The 16,558-nt window shown below is 36.0% G+C and overlaps 1 protein-coding gene across 1 annotated transcript in view; it reads right to left on the bottom strand.

Annotated features, from left to right (window-relative positions):
* Positions 1 to 1,822: 1,822 nt before the first annotated feature.
* Positions 1,823 to 16,558, bottom strand: part of CUL4B (cullin 4B) — a 29,955-nt gene continuing 15,219 nt past the window's right edge. The window contains exons 7-21 of the mRNA XM_052663049.1: positions 16,364 to 16,526; positions 15,993 to 16,082; positions 15,670 to 15,752; positions 14,985 to 15,052; positions 13,658 to 13,776; positions 12,863 to 13,055; positions 11,779 to 11,883; positions 11,178 to 11,288; positions 10,631 to 10,716; positions 9,421 to 9,528; positions 8,373 to 8,486; positions 7,548 to 7,653; positions 6,443 to 6,615; positions 3,973 to 4,125; positions 1,823 to 1,929 (exon numbers count right to left, since the gene is read on the bottom strand). Of these exons, the coding sequence (XP_052519009.1) occupies positions 1,834 to 1,929; positions 3,973 to 4,125; positions 6,443 to 6,615; positions 7,548 to 7,653; positions 8,373 to 8,486; positions 9,421 to 9,528; positions 10,631 to 10,716; positions 11,178 to 11,288; positions 11,779 to 11,883; positions 12,863 to 13,055; positions 13,658 to 13,776; positions 14,985 to 15,052; positions 15,670 to 15,752; positions 15,993 to 16,082; positions 16,364 to 16,526 (1,768 nt within the window). The 3' untranslated portion in view covers positions 1,823 to 1,833. The remainder of the gene's footprint in view (positions 1,930 to 3,972; positions 4,126 to 6,442; positions 6,616 to 7,547; positions 7,654 to 8,372; positions 8,487 to 9,420; positions 9,529 to 10,630; positions 10,717 to 11,177; positions 11,289 to 11,778; positions 11,884 to 12,862; positions 13,056 to 13,657; positions 13,777 to 14,984; positions 15,053 to 15,669; positions 15,753 to 15,992; positions 16,083 to 16,363; positions 16,527 to 16,558) is intronic.

Here is a 16,558-nt window from a genome sequence, read left to right as displayed (position 1 = left end):
TAAGAAAATACAGGCAATGGCTGCTCAAAATAATTAAGGCGGCATTCTAAATACCACATATCATTAGACAACAGTGTGTAAATTGATGCAATTAGAAAACAGGCCAGCTTAAAAAAAATATGGTCACAGGTCATTGAGAACTCAATAAATCAATCAAGAGCAAACACAAGAGCTGAAAGTCTTCTCAGCTGAGGGTTAGGACCTAGGTATTCTTCCCAATAGCTTCAAATAGTCAAGGAAATAAACTGCTGCAAAAAGCATAATAGCAGTTCTGATTTTTCTAAACCAAAACAAAATTTCTGCTTCTCTTCCAAGATCAATTCCCTTCAAAACTTCAAGGAAAAACAAACAAGGAAGCAAAACAAAACCCAAAATACAAAACCAAAAAACCACTGATGGTAAAGAGAAGCTTTTACTCACATTATCAATTTGAAAAAAACAATACTTTTGCTGTTTTCTATGTATGAACAATCCTAGGACATTCCTCTGAAAAGCAGGTGTCCAGTGGCTATGAGAACTCTTTACCTTCAAGCAACTTTGCAAAGAATAAGATCAGCATAATACAGAATTTGAAATCCCAATGAGGGGGTGTGTGGGGAAAATGAGGAAGGATCTAGTTCTATCTAGGGCTTTAAGGAAGTTAAAATAAGGATAACAGGAAAGCCTAATATGCCAACAAAAAGGAGAGTTGCTGCTGCTGCTAAGTTGCTTCAGTCGTGTCTGACTCCTCGCGACCCCATGGACTGCAGCCTACCAGGCTCCTCCATCCATGGGATTTCCCAGGCAAGAGTACTGGAGTGGGTTGCCAGTGCCTTCTCCAAAGGAGAGTTGAGGTGCTTCCAAAAAAAACTTTGGTAGAGAAAATAGGAATGCTAAATCCCAGGAAGCCTGTAACAATCTACAATTGGTCCAAGTCAAAGACAAAACTATCCAAACAATTTTGAAGTCTAAAGAAGTTGAAAACTAGTTTGTGAATTTTTGCTCTTGTAAAAAGTTACAAAATGTGGGTTTGGTCTCTTTTGCAATGTTCATATTATATTCATTTTTAATACGAAGAAATAGTTGGGTTTTTCTCTCCTACCATGTTCTTCTAGCACAACTGATCAGCAATTTTCTATTTCAGCTATTTTTATAAGTACCTGTTAATCAGCACAGTAAACTCAGGGCTGAGCCATATACACACATCTCATAAATGGAACATTTTAGGATGTGTGTATACAAGACAATATGTAAGCACTGTCCCTCTACTTGAAAACTTGTTTCCAAATAAAAATTTTAAAAACATCCCTTTCAGTGTAACAGAACATTACTTAGTAAAATATCAAGAGCTATGACAACGTATTTTTCTCTTCAAGGGAAATCACAAAACAGGTGAACAATCAAGTCCAGGGTGGTTTTTCTATTTGATAAATACATCCAGAACTCTGTACAGTAAATAAAGTTTGCATGCAGTTTAAGTATCTTTAAATGACATTTTAAGCAAATAAACCTTTTGCTTCATAATTAAATGGTGTATAAGAACCCCCTCCTCCTCCTTTAATAGCCATAAGGACCTCTTCCCCAGTTCCAAATAGGAATCATGAAAACTGGGTACTTTCTTAAAGAGTTTTCTGCACATCATACTAAATAACATGCAAAGAGTTCAACAACATTCTTTTTAAAGGTAAGTATTACTCTTTAAATGGGCATGTTAACCACTGAAAAGTCACTCAACTATTCCCATTACACTGTTTCATTTGGTCATTGGTAGTATAAAAGAATTCAAACAACAACAGGTTAGTTTAGCCACTGGCTATTGTATATGACAGCAACTGCTTCAAGGCCAACAACATTTTATGCAATGTAATTGTACTGGTTTGGATTTTCTTTGTCTCTTTCCATGTAGTCTCGGTCAATTAGAGATTCTATTCTCTTCTTAAGATCAGCAGGCTGTAAGAGAAGGCAAATTTTCAGTGCATAGTTCATAACCCACTGGCGCAAGCCCCTTTACCAATACTCAATTTAAAAGAAAAAAAAACAACGGCCTTCAAATCTCCTTAATTTTTTTTAACTTAAATTTATTTATTTTAATTGGAGGCTAATTACTTTACAATATTGTATTGGTTTTGCCATAAATCATCATGAATCCGCCACGGGTGTACACGTGTTCCCCATCCTGAACCCCTTCTCCCTCCTCCCTTCTCCTTAATTTTAAAGAGGAAAGCATGATGAAAATAAATCAGGTTAAAAATGTTTTCCTACTATACATATACTGTCATATTTTGTCCTACTGTTATATAGTACATTCTCTATTTTAAAGAGATCTGCTAAGAACCAGCTATTCTCTGCGCAAATACAAAAGACCATCATAACTTCACACGAAGAACATGTTATAGTTTAAGGAAACATAATGCTATTAGTTTTGCCAAGATAGTTTGAGAAGATAACCAGATCCTAAATTTGGAAAAAAGCTGGTTCTCAAAGCCAGGCTTTGTTGCTGTTGTTGTTGAGTAGCCAAGTTGTGTTCAACTCTTTGAGACCTAATGGACTGTAGCACACCAGGCTCCTCTGTCCTCCACTCTCTCTCAGAGTTTACTCAAATTCAAAGTCAGGTTGCATTTTTATAAATTACAGATATACTATGGAAATCACTATTTACAAGACTACTACAACAAATGGCTTGATAAGTGAAGTTATCATTTCATATTTCAGATCTCTGTATTTCAGGTTTAATGTAAGATTTAACTGTTACTTGCCCAAAATGATTTTAATTTTTAAATTCTCCTTGTTGAGAAATCAATTAAGAAAGCTTATAGCTTGTTTTCAATTGCATTCTTAGCTGTTGGGCAACAAAAGTCCACTGTCTTTTGTATCTAGCCTTAAAGAGAATATAATCTTGCTTGCTAATAGCTTTTCAGATTGTATAAAATGCCTACTTGATCAAGAAAGTTAGAAGGAAAGTAGTTTGATTGGGCAGTCAAAATTTCAGTGAAGTGTGAATTCCAAGGTTTGAAAATCAAAATGACTTGCTCTTAATTATGGCGAAAGACCAAAAATATCAGCATATTTATTATAGTGGTCCTAAAAACTTCCTTAGCTAGCTAGTATAAATGAGCTCTCTGGCTGGAGGTGAAATGATTGTTAAGGCATAGGATGAGGGTGAGAGTGTGGTCATGAGGAGCCAGTATTGTCAGCTTACAAGCATTTATGTGTCAGGCCCAGTGCTAAGTTTTTACAAGTATCATCTCATTTAAGCTTCACAATAACCCTATGAGGTAAGTACTATTATCATCTCCATTTTACAAAAGAGGAAAACAAGCTCAAAAGGTGAAACAGCTGAGAGTCTATCCAAAGTCTAATAAGTATTTATTATCACAAGAGTCTGGGAACCTTCAAAAACATGAGATACAGTCCAGTACGCTACCACATTGTCTAAGGTGCTTTATTACTGGGGATTTATACTGAAACATAGCCATGTGATGACTAATTTTAGTTTGCAGAACTATCACTAAAGTTTACAAAAAGATGCCTAATGATGACATTACAGAGTTTTATTAAATTGGAATATAATTGCCTGTATGGTTTTTAATGGCCCTTACACAAGCTAACTAAACAGAAGACTTAATTAAAATAACCAAATCTGTCAAATAGCAAGGTATTCTTAGGAGAAAAAATTTTTTTAAGTAACAAAGAAGCTAAAAAAAATTAAAGTGAATAAACTTGAAAATTTCAAGTTTCAGGTATAAGAGCTTTTATAAATTGTTTTCCCCTTTTGTTATAGCTGCCCACATATGCCAACAAAGGTTTTTTTTTTTTTTTCAAAAATCATATATATGAGCATGAGAAATGAAAACTTTTGTCCCTGTAAATGGTCTTGAGGTTTTAGTCAATGTTTTTAAGATTTGTATCTTAAAAATCTAATTTATACATACATATAAAACAATATAATTTTTATATATAAGCAGCTCAGTAACAAAATACTGAAGTACCTACCTTGACTGGAAATTTCAACTGGTTGTACACTTCTGAAACAAGGAGATTGTGGCTAAGTGTCTTTCTCATCTTCATAATTCGAACAATTGCAGCATCAATTTGATATTGTCTATCTTGAAATACTCTTTCTGTGGTACTAGCTTGTTCTTCAACCTAATAAAAAAAGTTTTAAACTTAGAAACTGTACCTGAATTGAAACCTAAATACTTACAAAAACTGTACGTTTTAGGGCCATGACACAATTAACACTTTAAATATGCTGAATTATCAAAAGAAACCTCATAAATACAGACAATGACAAAAAAAAATACCCTACAAACATAATTCCTGTTTGTCCTAGTGTCCTGTATCAATGAAGTAATGCCAATTTTAGTTAATAGAAAAATACCATCTTGGTTTTTCTAGAGAGACAGCTGATGAAGAATGTATCATTTCCTTTTACTCTGTTCTCAAAATCTTAATGTGTCACAAGCAGTTGCTGACCAGATTTCTGTATAACATTAGCTTATCTGTAAAAGTGACTGACACTGACATCTGACTCAAACAAAATATGGTACCACCCAGCTAAGCTAATTAGAGTCAAACTTCTTTTTTTTTAGAGTCAAACTTTAAAATTTATTTTTATTTTGTAATACATAAATCAGAAATGCACAGTTTAAAAAGCCAGTTAACCAATTTTAATGTTACAGCTAGCATGTTCCTCTTTAGTACTTAAATTAAGAGTAGTTTGGGCTTTTTTATTTTTTGCCACACTGTGCAGTTTGTAGGATCTAAATTCCTCCACCAGGGATCGAATCTATGACCCTTGAAGTGGAAGCACAGAGTCTTAACCACTGGACTGTCAGGGAAGTCCCTAGTTTGGGCAATTTGTAGTCAGCTTCTTTCTGATACAGCATACATGTTTTAAAATGACATGGTAATTTAAGGGAACATCACACCTTTGATGTGAATGTTAACAAGACAGGAACTTGTCTGCAACACTGACCTCTGTGCTATGCTCAATCACTTCAGTCACGTCTGACTCTTTGCGACCCTATGGACTACAGCCTACTAGGCTCCTCTGTCCATGGGATTCTCCAGGCAAGAACACTGGAGTGGGTTGCCATGCCCTCCTCCAGGGGATCTTCCTGACCCAGTGATTAACCTGTGTCTCTCATGTCTCTGGCATTGACAGGTGGGTTCTTTATCACTAGTGCCACCTGGGAAGCTTAACATGGACCTCTGAAAGTGAAAGTGAAGGTCGCTCAGTCATGTCCGACTCTTTGTGACCCCATGGACTATACAGTCCATGGAATTCTCCAGGCTAGAATACTAGAGTGGGCAGCCTTTCCCTTCTCTAGGGGATCTTCCCAACCCAGGGATCGGACCCAGGTCTCCCGCATTGCAGGTGGATTCTTTACCAGCTGAGCCACAAGGGAAGCCCAAGAATACTGGAGTGGATAGCCTATCCCTTCTCCAGCAGATCTTCCCGACCCAGGAATTGAACCAGGGTATCCTGCATTGCAGGCAGATTCTTTACCAACTGAGCTATCAGGGAAGCCCACATTGACCTCTACCCCATATTAAAACTTTTTCTCAAGTACTACATTAAACCTTGTTGGGATTGAAACCAACTGGTTTCAGCAAATGCGGCAGTTGCTGGTTTCCTTAATAAAAGTCTCTTACAAACTCAAATGACAAAAATGAAATATTTACTGTTGATCAAAAAAGTACTAACTAAATCATTCCATTTTCACCAAGGAAGCTGGCAGAGAAAGAAAAAGAAAATATAATCTTTAGTGCTGGCGAGGGCACAGTGAGACAGGCACTCATGCTATTAGTGTAAATTAATGTATTAAGACTCTTAAAATGTCCACACTCTTTAACCCAAAAGATCTACTTCCGTGATAAATTTATAAGGAAAGATCAGAAAGATTAAGATTTAGGTACAGAGATGTACCTTGCTGTTTTATTTATAATACTAACAAGTTATAAATTTAACTGCCCAACAATAGACATTGGCTGAATAAATTATTAGAGCTGCATAAAAGAATATTGTGTGGCCATCTCCCATTTTATCAAGATGTTTAGTAGCATGGAAAAATAAAGACCTAAAATACACAAAAAGCAGTATATAAAACTATGTTGAGTATTAGGCCCAACTGTGTACACCCTACCCCCTGCTGCTGCTGCTGCCAAGTTGCTTCAGTCATGTCTGACTCTGTGCGACCCCATAGACGGCAGCCCACCAGGCTCTGCCATCCCTGGGACTCTCCAGGCAAGAACACTGGAGTGGGATGCCATTGCCTTCTCCCCTACCCCCTGCAAAACCCTGCAAAATCAAATACTGAAATACACTGAGCTAGATACAGGCCCAGATAATATTAATGCTGATGGTGGTATTCTAGGCTAAAATCTTCTCTATAAATCTTTACTATGAACACATATAATTCCAGTACATAAGGATGAGGAGAATGCAAAAAAAAAGTACCGTTTCTTTCATCTGAATTTGATTGATCTTTATCCTGAAAAGTTTGTGCTTGAAATCATCATTACAAATGAACTTGTCACCATCTTCGATATCTTTACCCTTTGGATTTTTTGCCAGAACTCTGGCTTTGCCACAGGCCAATGACTGCAATGTTCTCCTTAACTCTCCATCCTCTGAAGAAGAAAGAGTGGTTTAGCTATCTGTTACTAGCACATCAACATGGACAGCTATATTCAACCTCAGTCTAGCTTCTATCCTACCCATCTATTACAATTGTTTCCCCTTTTCCTGAAGGTTCATGAACAACATCCTCTTTATCCCATCCAATCGCTTTTTTCCTGGTCATCCTCTAAAGGCTTCAATTATCACTCCATGTGGATCACCATCACATCTTCAGAAATGACATCCCACTTTTCCCTAGTCCCACATTTAAAGGCTACCTCCACCTGGCTCTTTTATGCTCATCAATTTCAGTATGTCCAATATTTTAGTCATCATCTTCCCCATAAAACTGCATCTTCTTTCCAACTGTTAGTCATGAAGCCATCAACCTACTCTGGTGAGAAATCCTGGAATCATCTTTTAACTCTTTCCTCTCCTTCATCCTCCATGTATCCAGTAGTTGCTTCCTTACAGAGGCCTTGTCTCTCTCCTCATTGGCCTCATTGTAGTCTAAGCTCTTTACCCCACGAGCTTCTGGCCTGGAATCTCTTCAACTTCCAAGCTGCCCTACTATCCACTGATTCTAGGCAAGCTGCCCAAATGACTCCTGCCCAAGGTGTGCTCATTCCTTTCTCCATACCTTTTCTATGGTATTTCCTCCTGCAACATAACTAAAATTTGAAGGCCCAGCTCAAACCCTACTTCCTTCATGAAGGCGCTCCCCACTGTGCCAGTCCACAGTAATCTCTTGCTTCAATGAACTAACACACTCTGTCAAAACCACAGACTGGTACTCACTGGTTGTGAAATTATTTTAAGTGTCATTTCCCCCTTTCCCCATGGTTCTAAGTGCTGAGGAGAGGGATTATTTCTTTAGGGTCCCCCAGACCACTTAATCAAGTGGGCTGCACATAGTGGACACCAAATAATGCTTGCTACAAACCTATTCCAGTAGCCTGCTTGATCTCTTCTAAGCTGAACTCCTCTCCCTCATTAAACATTAGCAGCACCAGTGTTTGAAAAAGAGACACCTGGAGTTCTTTTTTACCCTGTTGGAGAAACAACAGTGTTTAGCCATCACTTTTTTAAAAAACCACATGAAGATTAATCAAGTAACTAATCTCTTACTGGAAGAGCATTTTTCAATTAGTGGATTTAAAAATACAGATTAACATTATCCAGAAAAGCCAGTATGTTCAACAGAGGGTTTAGGTGTGATCCTACCTAAAATAGGGAGGAAGGATTGAGTGACCTTTCTACAGGTCTTTTGTAAGCCTTATAATTAAAACAGAACAACAAAGTAATGAAAATTAATTACTCAGCTTTATGTGTCATTACACATATTTATTACAAGCAGTAAGAAATCACTATTTCAATGCATTTTCAATTTGTCTGATTCAGATTAGTCATGAAAAGCTGTAGGATTTTTTGAAATTAGATATGAGAACTGTTCCCCTTAACACCCACTCTCTTCTCTAGCTCCCAGCAACAAAAAAAGAAGTTTCCTGTCAAAAGTGGCAGCTTGAACTTTGCATCCACAGGTGGGGAAAGGATGTGGGAGAAAAGTTACTGGTTTTGTTTTGCAGCAGAGCCCAATCAAGTGTGGAAAAGACCACATTCATATACACAGAGCTGTGACAAGCTATCACTATGTCATGCACATATATAAGACAAAGTTATAAAACACCTTAAAAACCTTGAAGTTAAGAGGGATGATCTCAGTATCAAAGATGAAGATGAAAACTAAGTTGGGGGAATATCCACTTACCTCTTTAAACTCTGCCTTTAGTACGCAGTGTCCTAGAGTTGATTGCCATTGAAGTTTCCTGCCACTATGTTTGCCAAGGTAAAATGTCTTGAAAATCTCCTGAAGTTTTACCATCTACAATAAATAATGCTTTTTTTAAGCTCTGTATCCAGTATCACATTCACTACTTTTTTATATTTACACGTGTAAAAATGTGTGGAAGTTTTAAAGACTATACCCAATAGGGCCACTGATCACTTTGATGTAAGATAATAACCACCAAATTTAATAGTATTAATCAGATTTACCCTCTCTCATCTGTCTGCAATATTTTATCATCCTCTCCTTTTAAAAAAATATTTATTTATAAACTTAGTTGCAGTATATGGGATATAGTCCCTGACCAGGGATCGAACCTGGGCCCCCTGCATTGGGAGCTGGGAGTCTTAGCCACTGGACCACCAGGGAAGTCCCATCCCCTCTTCTGAAACATTCATCTCCAATGCTTTTTGTGCCTCTGTACCATGCTGGTTCCTTTATCTCGCTAGTGTTTCTTCATTGGTTTCCTTCATAGGTTCCTCTTCCTACCACCTACCAATTGTGAGCCTTTTTCAAAGTTCTGCCTTAGGCCTGTTCCTCTTGTTTCCACATTTTCTCTGTTAATGAGGGAGATCTGTTCCCTGGCCTTTTATGATCATCTTCATGAAGGACTCAGTGTCTATCTCTCTAGCCTTAACCCCTTTCCTAAGCTTCAGTCTTGGGTTAAGACATTTCCCCAGGAGTTAGGACAGATTTACTCAAGTATCCATCACTCAGCTATCCCACCCTCCAGCCCAGGTAATATACCATCAAGAATTTTTGAGAGTTGGGCAGTGACGGGTACTAATACAATCTGGGGATCTGAAAGAAGAGTCAAGGACATTGGCTCCAAACTCAGGAATTGGCATCTTAAGCTATGCTCTAATGATACTAAGTACAAGAGCAATATAAATAAAAGAATAAAACATTAAAAACACTTGACATTTGGTGTGGGTGTGGTAACACCAACTTTTAAAACAGTAACTCTTACCTCTGGTGGTAAATGAACTTCCATAGGCACATATGTTGGCCAGTAACCCATTGTCAGGATATTCACAGTTAATTCAATATTCCCAGGTACATTCTGGTTCTGCATATACTACAATAAGATCAACACACACTGAGATCTTAAAAAATAAAAATGCATACATTTCATGCCATAAAAATGACCCATTCAAGAAGTTCCTCATTATAAAACTACATGTGAATACTGACCATTTTTAAAATAAAAGGCAAAACTATTAAAAAGACTATAAATGAAGCCTATATTAAAAGCGCCAGAGAAGTACACCAGGTAACATTTTGCTACTATGTACACAAGGATCAGGTGATTCCTTCAGAGGCATTAACAACTTAAATAATTTCTCACATATGACTGGGCTGTTATAGGATTTCTTCTCCATTCTTTTCCCCATACCACCTGCAGTATCCATTTTTGGAGACCCCTACATGGCTTGGAAACCCTGGCAGCAACCTCCCATTCCTCAGCCCACCAGCCAGCCCAAGTGTCTGGTTTTTCACTTGTTCCACTGTGTGTTTGCAGGGAGTGACCTGAAATGGCAGAGGAAGAAGAAGGGGAGAGGGCAAAGCAGGTAAACCCTATTCTGTAGCTACTACAGAGGACCCATGATCCTACTAACCCTGATCTTTCTCTTGAGCCTTCCACTCTCATCTCTCATCATAACATAGTGGTAAAGAAATCACTGTTAAAACCCTAGGAGAGGAAAATCTATCTTGCTATCACTATTACCTATAATCGTAAATGTTTCAGAACTAGCTTCTACCAACATCTGCACAATATATAGATCTAGCGTTTCATTCCCAAGGTCCCCAAAGGCCTTATACACTCTATCACCTCTTCCATCTCCATCACTAGCTCTGAACATGCAACCACCAGTGATTAGATGCTAGAAGCCCTGCTTTCACTAGCTACAGCCTTTCCTGTTCTGACTTCTGCTCAATACATTTCATCTCTATTTTTGTGTTATTTCGGGAGTATATTGAGAATAAATTTTGAAGTAGGTCAAATATACTTACATTTCATTGGTGATTATTTTCTTCTGCTGTGACTATCATCTAAGTTGCTATGAAGTATTTATAACAAATACAAGTTTCTACTTATCCTCTTCAGTACAAACCAAAGTAAGAAGATAACTAAATACATTTAAGTTGGAGGAATTAAGAGTTTAACTCACTTTTACCTGTTTGAACTGAATCATGATGTCTTTAGAAAGTTCCATGTCTTTAAACATTCCTTCAAGTTTGCTGGTGAAAGCAGCTCCACATTCTAGTAAAGATGTTTGTACATTTACAATATTTTAAAGTGGTTAAAAACAAAGAATTTAGAATTGAAAACATGAAATGTAAAACTTACTTTAGGAAGAAATATGGTCTGTAAGTATTCATAAGAATAAAAAAAAGCCTTACCCCAAAAGTGTATGCCCCACTAAATCAGAGTCAAATCTTAATCCTGTAGTAACTTTATCTACTTTTTAGGCACAAGATAAATGGGAAATTTTATACAAATGATTAAAAACAAGAACAATGTTTTATTTTTAAAAAAACTCACGACAGCTCTGCATATGTAAATAGGTTGGAAACCTCATGAGCTTACTCAATTTACGTTTTTAATCATATGAACTTACAATGACTGACAAAAGAGGCAACTGACTGAAAGAGTAGAAATTAAGCTAATATTTTCCTCTCAGAAATTAAAGAAGAAAAGGATCAGAAGAATGACAAACATACCATGTTTAAGTTTGGACAGCATTGATTTTTCAGCATCTACAGATGCACTTTTCCCAACTAAAAGGCGCTTGGCTAAATCTTTCTTATAGAAGGCCTCAAAAACATCCTTACCTATATAAATCATAAAACACAACTCTTATATTCCAATATAAGGTTTTGACACAGTTGACTCAAAGTGCTTAATAAATCACACCATTAACCCAAGTCATTTAAATGTACACATTTTATCCAAGTTTTCTAAATGCAAGAAACATTAGAGGTAGATTTTTGTGCCAGACATTTCAAAACTTCTTTGCTGTAAAGAATTAAGACTGAATTTACTTTTCCTTAGAAAAGCTTTAGTTGACTAGTAATTTTCGCATCAATACCCCTGAGATTAAAATAAGTAGCAAAATTCAAGACTCTTAATAGTGGAAAAGTCGGAGCACAAGGCAATTCAGCAACATTCCTCAAGTACCCCAATAAATTAAATGCAAAGAATTTAATAGAATTTTAAGTATTTAATCCCCAAGTAAATATACCTTACAGGTTGATTTTACTCGCCAGTTTCTCTGTTGAGTGCTTTGTTTTAAAAGAATAATATTAAAACAAAAATACGTACCATATATAAATCTAAATATAATCATAATCTTATCCAACATTTTTTCAAGTTCTTCATCGGTAGCTTCTTTGTTCCCTGCACGAAGCTTTGAATCCACATACTTCGCTAAAATGGGGGAAAAGTTTGTTGTTCAGTGATCATCAGTACCCATGAGGTACTGGTCACTATAAATACCAAACAGGAGTATGATATACTGAGTATTTCAATGTTTTACACGTACACATGCATTTTTTAAAAGTTTCCAAAGTCAGGGAGATCAAGCGACTTGTTCAGCGTCACAGAGTTAAAAAATACAAGAGCTTCAACTCAAACCCAAGTCTTCTGGCTCCAGACCTAATGTACTTTCTACCATACTGATGGGATAAAGAAACTCTGGTGGGGGGATGGTGGTGGAGGTGTTTACAGCCTTGTGCAGGAGTCAAAGTCACTGAAAGACAGTGACTTTGGAATATCTTCTGGAATGTTCATTTTACACTGATGGTAGGCAATCTGAAATACTACTTTTCTATTGAAACAAATCAGATACATTACAGAGTAGGAGGCAAAAATTGCAAAAATTTTAAGGGTAAATAGTAAACCAACAAAATTTCCTCCTTTTAGTGAAGGATCTTCTCAGGTACCTCCTCCTCTGACCCAGGTGGGGAAAACTGAGAAGAACTGCAGTACACCACACTCTTTACTCTAAATTGGCCCAGATTCCTAGGTTTATTTTCATCTTGAACATTCTTTCTCACTGGCAACTGCAATTTTGTGCTAGCCTTTCCTGTGTGTGGGCCTCTAGAAAAAGTACCCTGTCCCACCTCTAAATTGCTCTAGGCTTGTAAAACAGCTATCAAGCTTTTTATATATAAAAAGTAAAAAGGTCCAATGTACTGTCTTACAAAGAAAAACCACGTTTGATAATGTGGGCTTTGAGATATTCTTTAGCATGAAGGACTACTCCTTGCATCCGGCTTCTTAGAAACCACCAACTAAGCAACTAGAAATAAATTAGACTGTTATTGAAAGACATGGCACAAAGATGTTAATATACAAAGCCTTATGAAAGAAGAACATTAAATGGGAAAAGGGAGTGGAAAAATACCTATAAGTTCAGCAGGCTTGTTTGGTCTTTTGTTAATGAATGTTTCAAATGCTTCTTTCATAGCATTGATAAACTTTTCATTCTTCAGGAAACAGATATCAATTATATGGTCAACCTTATCTTTAAAATCCAGCAATTCTTGAACCATGGTTTTATCCTTTTCAGGATTAATTACAATAGTGCTACCAAACGCCTAAAAAAACAGAAATGAATTTTTACTAGATTTTAATTCTCTGCAATGAAAACAATCCCCCAAATCATATTTTAAGTATACACATACCCACATACTTTAAAATTTCAAAAAATTAAATAAAATAAAGCAGGTTCTGAAATCAAGAAAAGAAGATAAAGTGATAAAACATCCAGACTGATGCCACTCATCTATAATCACAAGGTAAGGAATAGCCACTGGGTATAAAATATCATAATGGGGTCTTATTGTAGAAGTTTCTAGGGTTTTTTTCCTACTTTTAAAGTCAGCTTGAATTTTTTTAAATGGCAATATGCCTTCAGTGTTAGATTAAAGGAAAGAAATTTGGATCCTTAAAAAGTCCTATTCCTTTTCCCACATTCACTACTATAATTATTGGAGCTAGAAATCACATCAGACATCAAGAAGAGAACTGTTTTACTGTTAATTTGCCACATGGCTATCATTCTCAAGTTGACTGCTCTCAAAACTCCCATTACTTGAAAAACAAAAGGATCTAACAAATAAGAAAACACTTATTCGTATGTACTCTAAGTGTACAGATTATAAGCCATGAGAGGAAAAAAAAAGGTTAATGTTAATACCTTAATGTATTCAATCCATTGTTGTAAGAGAACCTGAACACCACCTCGAACTCTACTGAAGAGCTGATACAGGAGAGATAAATCTTGAATTCGGTTTTCATCAAGGAGGTTATTTAAACCTGATTTTTGAAACATTTGGTATTTAAAAAAAAAGTGAACAAAAATGTCAGGTATTGTAATGAAAAAGAAGTTAAAATTATTCTGATACTGGTTTGAACTATGACTAGTCTGTGAATTTTAATATAGAGATGTGCTTTGAATTAAACTCAAAGAGATAATTACCTTTCCAAGTGAAAACTAAATATAGGGAACTTATATAAAAACAAAAATTATATAAAGGTCTGTACCATTTAACATAGTAGATCACATGTATAAACCAACTTATAAAAATTGGTCTGTGTAAATATGGTATTCTTGGGCTTCCCTTGTGGCTCAGATGGTAAAGAATCCGCCTGCAATGCAGGAGATCCACGTTTGATCCCTGGGTTGGGAAGATCCTCTGGAGAAGGGAAAGGCTACCCACTCCAGTATTCTGGCCTGGAGAATTCCATGGACTGTATAGTCCATGGGGTCGCAAAGGGTAAGACATGACTGAGTAACTTTCACTTCACTTTCAAATGCATGTTACAAATACCTCATATGTGCAATAGCCATATTATATTTGTATTACTGTACACAGTTATATTTCAGAGTATTGGATAAGGCCTGTGGTATATAAAAATTATGCATCAATAGGCTAAGTTTAAATGAATCCTAAAGTATTTGATTTTCAGAATGAAATAAAAGTATTAACTGCATTAAAGTTCTAAGATATTTTATACAAAAGATGGCTGGAAAGGTAAGACTTTCGCCTATTTGTAACACTGTTAATGTAAAATTCAGGGTATACTCATATATCACTTAGGATTAATAGACATGCTTGGTTTTATATGCTAGAAACAAAATACTTCAGTGAAAAAAGGAATGCATTTCCTTATTATTTAATATACTTAATATTTATATATTTTATTTAATATTAAATACTTAATATTTACTATTTCCTTATTATTATTCCTTAATTTTCCTTAAAAATTAAGAATCCCCAAATTCCTACTGTTTCTTTACTGGAGTTGGTTAAGACTCCTCTCATCTCACTTCTTGTATCTTTAAAGTTAAGGAAAGAGGCACCTCCTGAAAGTTTACTGTGATGAAGGGGGGCAAAGCATTGTGTCCTACCTCAGGAATGCAGTAATCTATCAAACCTTTAAAAAGGCAAGCTTTAAAAATGTTTCTACTTGTTTGCTACTATTTTAAAAGTAATCTCTTTAATTTGTAAATTGCCAATTACCTTTCTGAAGAATTGCTGTTAAGTGTTCTCCTAGAAGTTGTTTTTCCACAGTAGCAATTAATGACTTCCTATAAGGAAAAAAAAAATTTAGAATTAGACATTTGATTCTGCTGAAAATTTAGTCTCTCTTGGGGGATAAAAAAAGTAACTAGCTCACTTTGTTAATTTCAGTATTCCTACTCTTCTGTATAAATTTATTGTGCTCAGTTACTCTACTTTATGCCTAGAAGGAAAACATTGTGTATTTCGAAATTTTGGTATATCACAAAATAAATATTTCCATGGTCTTGCCATGGCTGGCTTTTCCTAAACTTCTCTGCTTTTACTAGGAAGTATTTATCTGCTTATAGGAATTCCTTGGCTGGTAATATTTAGGAAAGCAGAGAAATACTTTCTCCTATGAACACTTGCTGAATTTTAATCAGCCTGAAGATGTCAAAGATCACATTAGCTTTTAATACTATTTTTTAATTACAAGCTAAACACATATGGACAACCAATAATCAAATCCTTGACTAAACTAATTAAGTAGGGAAAAAAACAACTTGAAGTTTGCATTATGAAAACAACTGTTAAAGTCTTAAGTTTTACCTTAAAATACTTACTAACATTTGGGATGCCCAAAGTGTCTTAAGTGATTCCACAGCACAGATTAAGGCTATTAGGCTGAGCGTGTAATACTTACTGGGTGGTCTGATCTAAGTAAGTAATAAGTCTGTCTGCTTCTTCTTCTAGACGTTTATTAACATGATGAAGGTATTCAGGAACCTACAAAGATAAGTTTTTTATATATTGTTTTCCTCCCCATAAATCATTTAGTAAATGTCAAGTCCAAAAGATCCTGGGAGTAGCCCTGTCAAATGTGACAAGGTTGAATCATATGTAAAATCACATGTAAAATTATAGCAGCATTACTTTTGGAAGATAAATGAAAGGGCAGCTTACGTTCTATAAAAGTAGGGTCTATTATGAGACACAGTGGATTTATTCATCATCATTTTTAAATACCTCTCTTTCCTGCATTAATTTTTGGCCTTCAGCTGCGTACAGTCGGTTAGTTTCTTCCAAAAATCGTTGTTCAAAAGAATCCTGATAAATCTGGGATAGGGTAACAAAGTAAAGAAGCTCAATTATTCAATAAATGTTTATGAATGTCTCTATGTGAACAGCATTATGAGCCTGGCTTTTTAAAAGTTTTTTTGGCCGCACCATGGGGTTTGTGGGATCTTGGTTCCCTGAATAGGGATTGAACCCAGGCCCCTCAGCAGTGAGAGCATGGAGTTCTAACGACTGGACTGCCAGGAAATTCTGTGTTTGTTTTTTAAACATCAGACTAGGTACAACAATCAGTTCTATAGTAAGTGAAGTAGTTAACTTACTTGCAAATCAGAGAGCATGCTTAGAAGGCTTCGGAGTAAACTTCTATCAATTGCTTCACCATTCCTCTCCCTCTCAATCAAAAGAAGAATGCCATCAATTGTCTTATTCTGGACTTTCTGATCACTTATAATATGAGCCCTAAATAATTCCAGTCCCATGTCCCTAAAATAAAAAAAAATACACAAAATCTAAAT

The sequence above is a fragment of the Budorcas taxicolor genome, chromosome X, assembly GCF_023091745.1.
Source record: "Budorcas taxicolor isolate Tak-1 chromosome X, Takin1.1, whole genome shotgun sequence".
In the NCBI taxonomy this organism is placed as follows: Eukaryota; Metazoa; Chordata; class Mammalia; order Artiodactyla; family Bovidae; genus Budorcas; species Budorcas taxicolor.
The sequence above is the reverse complement of the archived record's forward strand: the minus strand, read 5'-3'. Positions and strand labels throughout refer to the sequence as shown.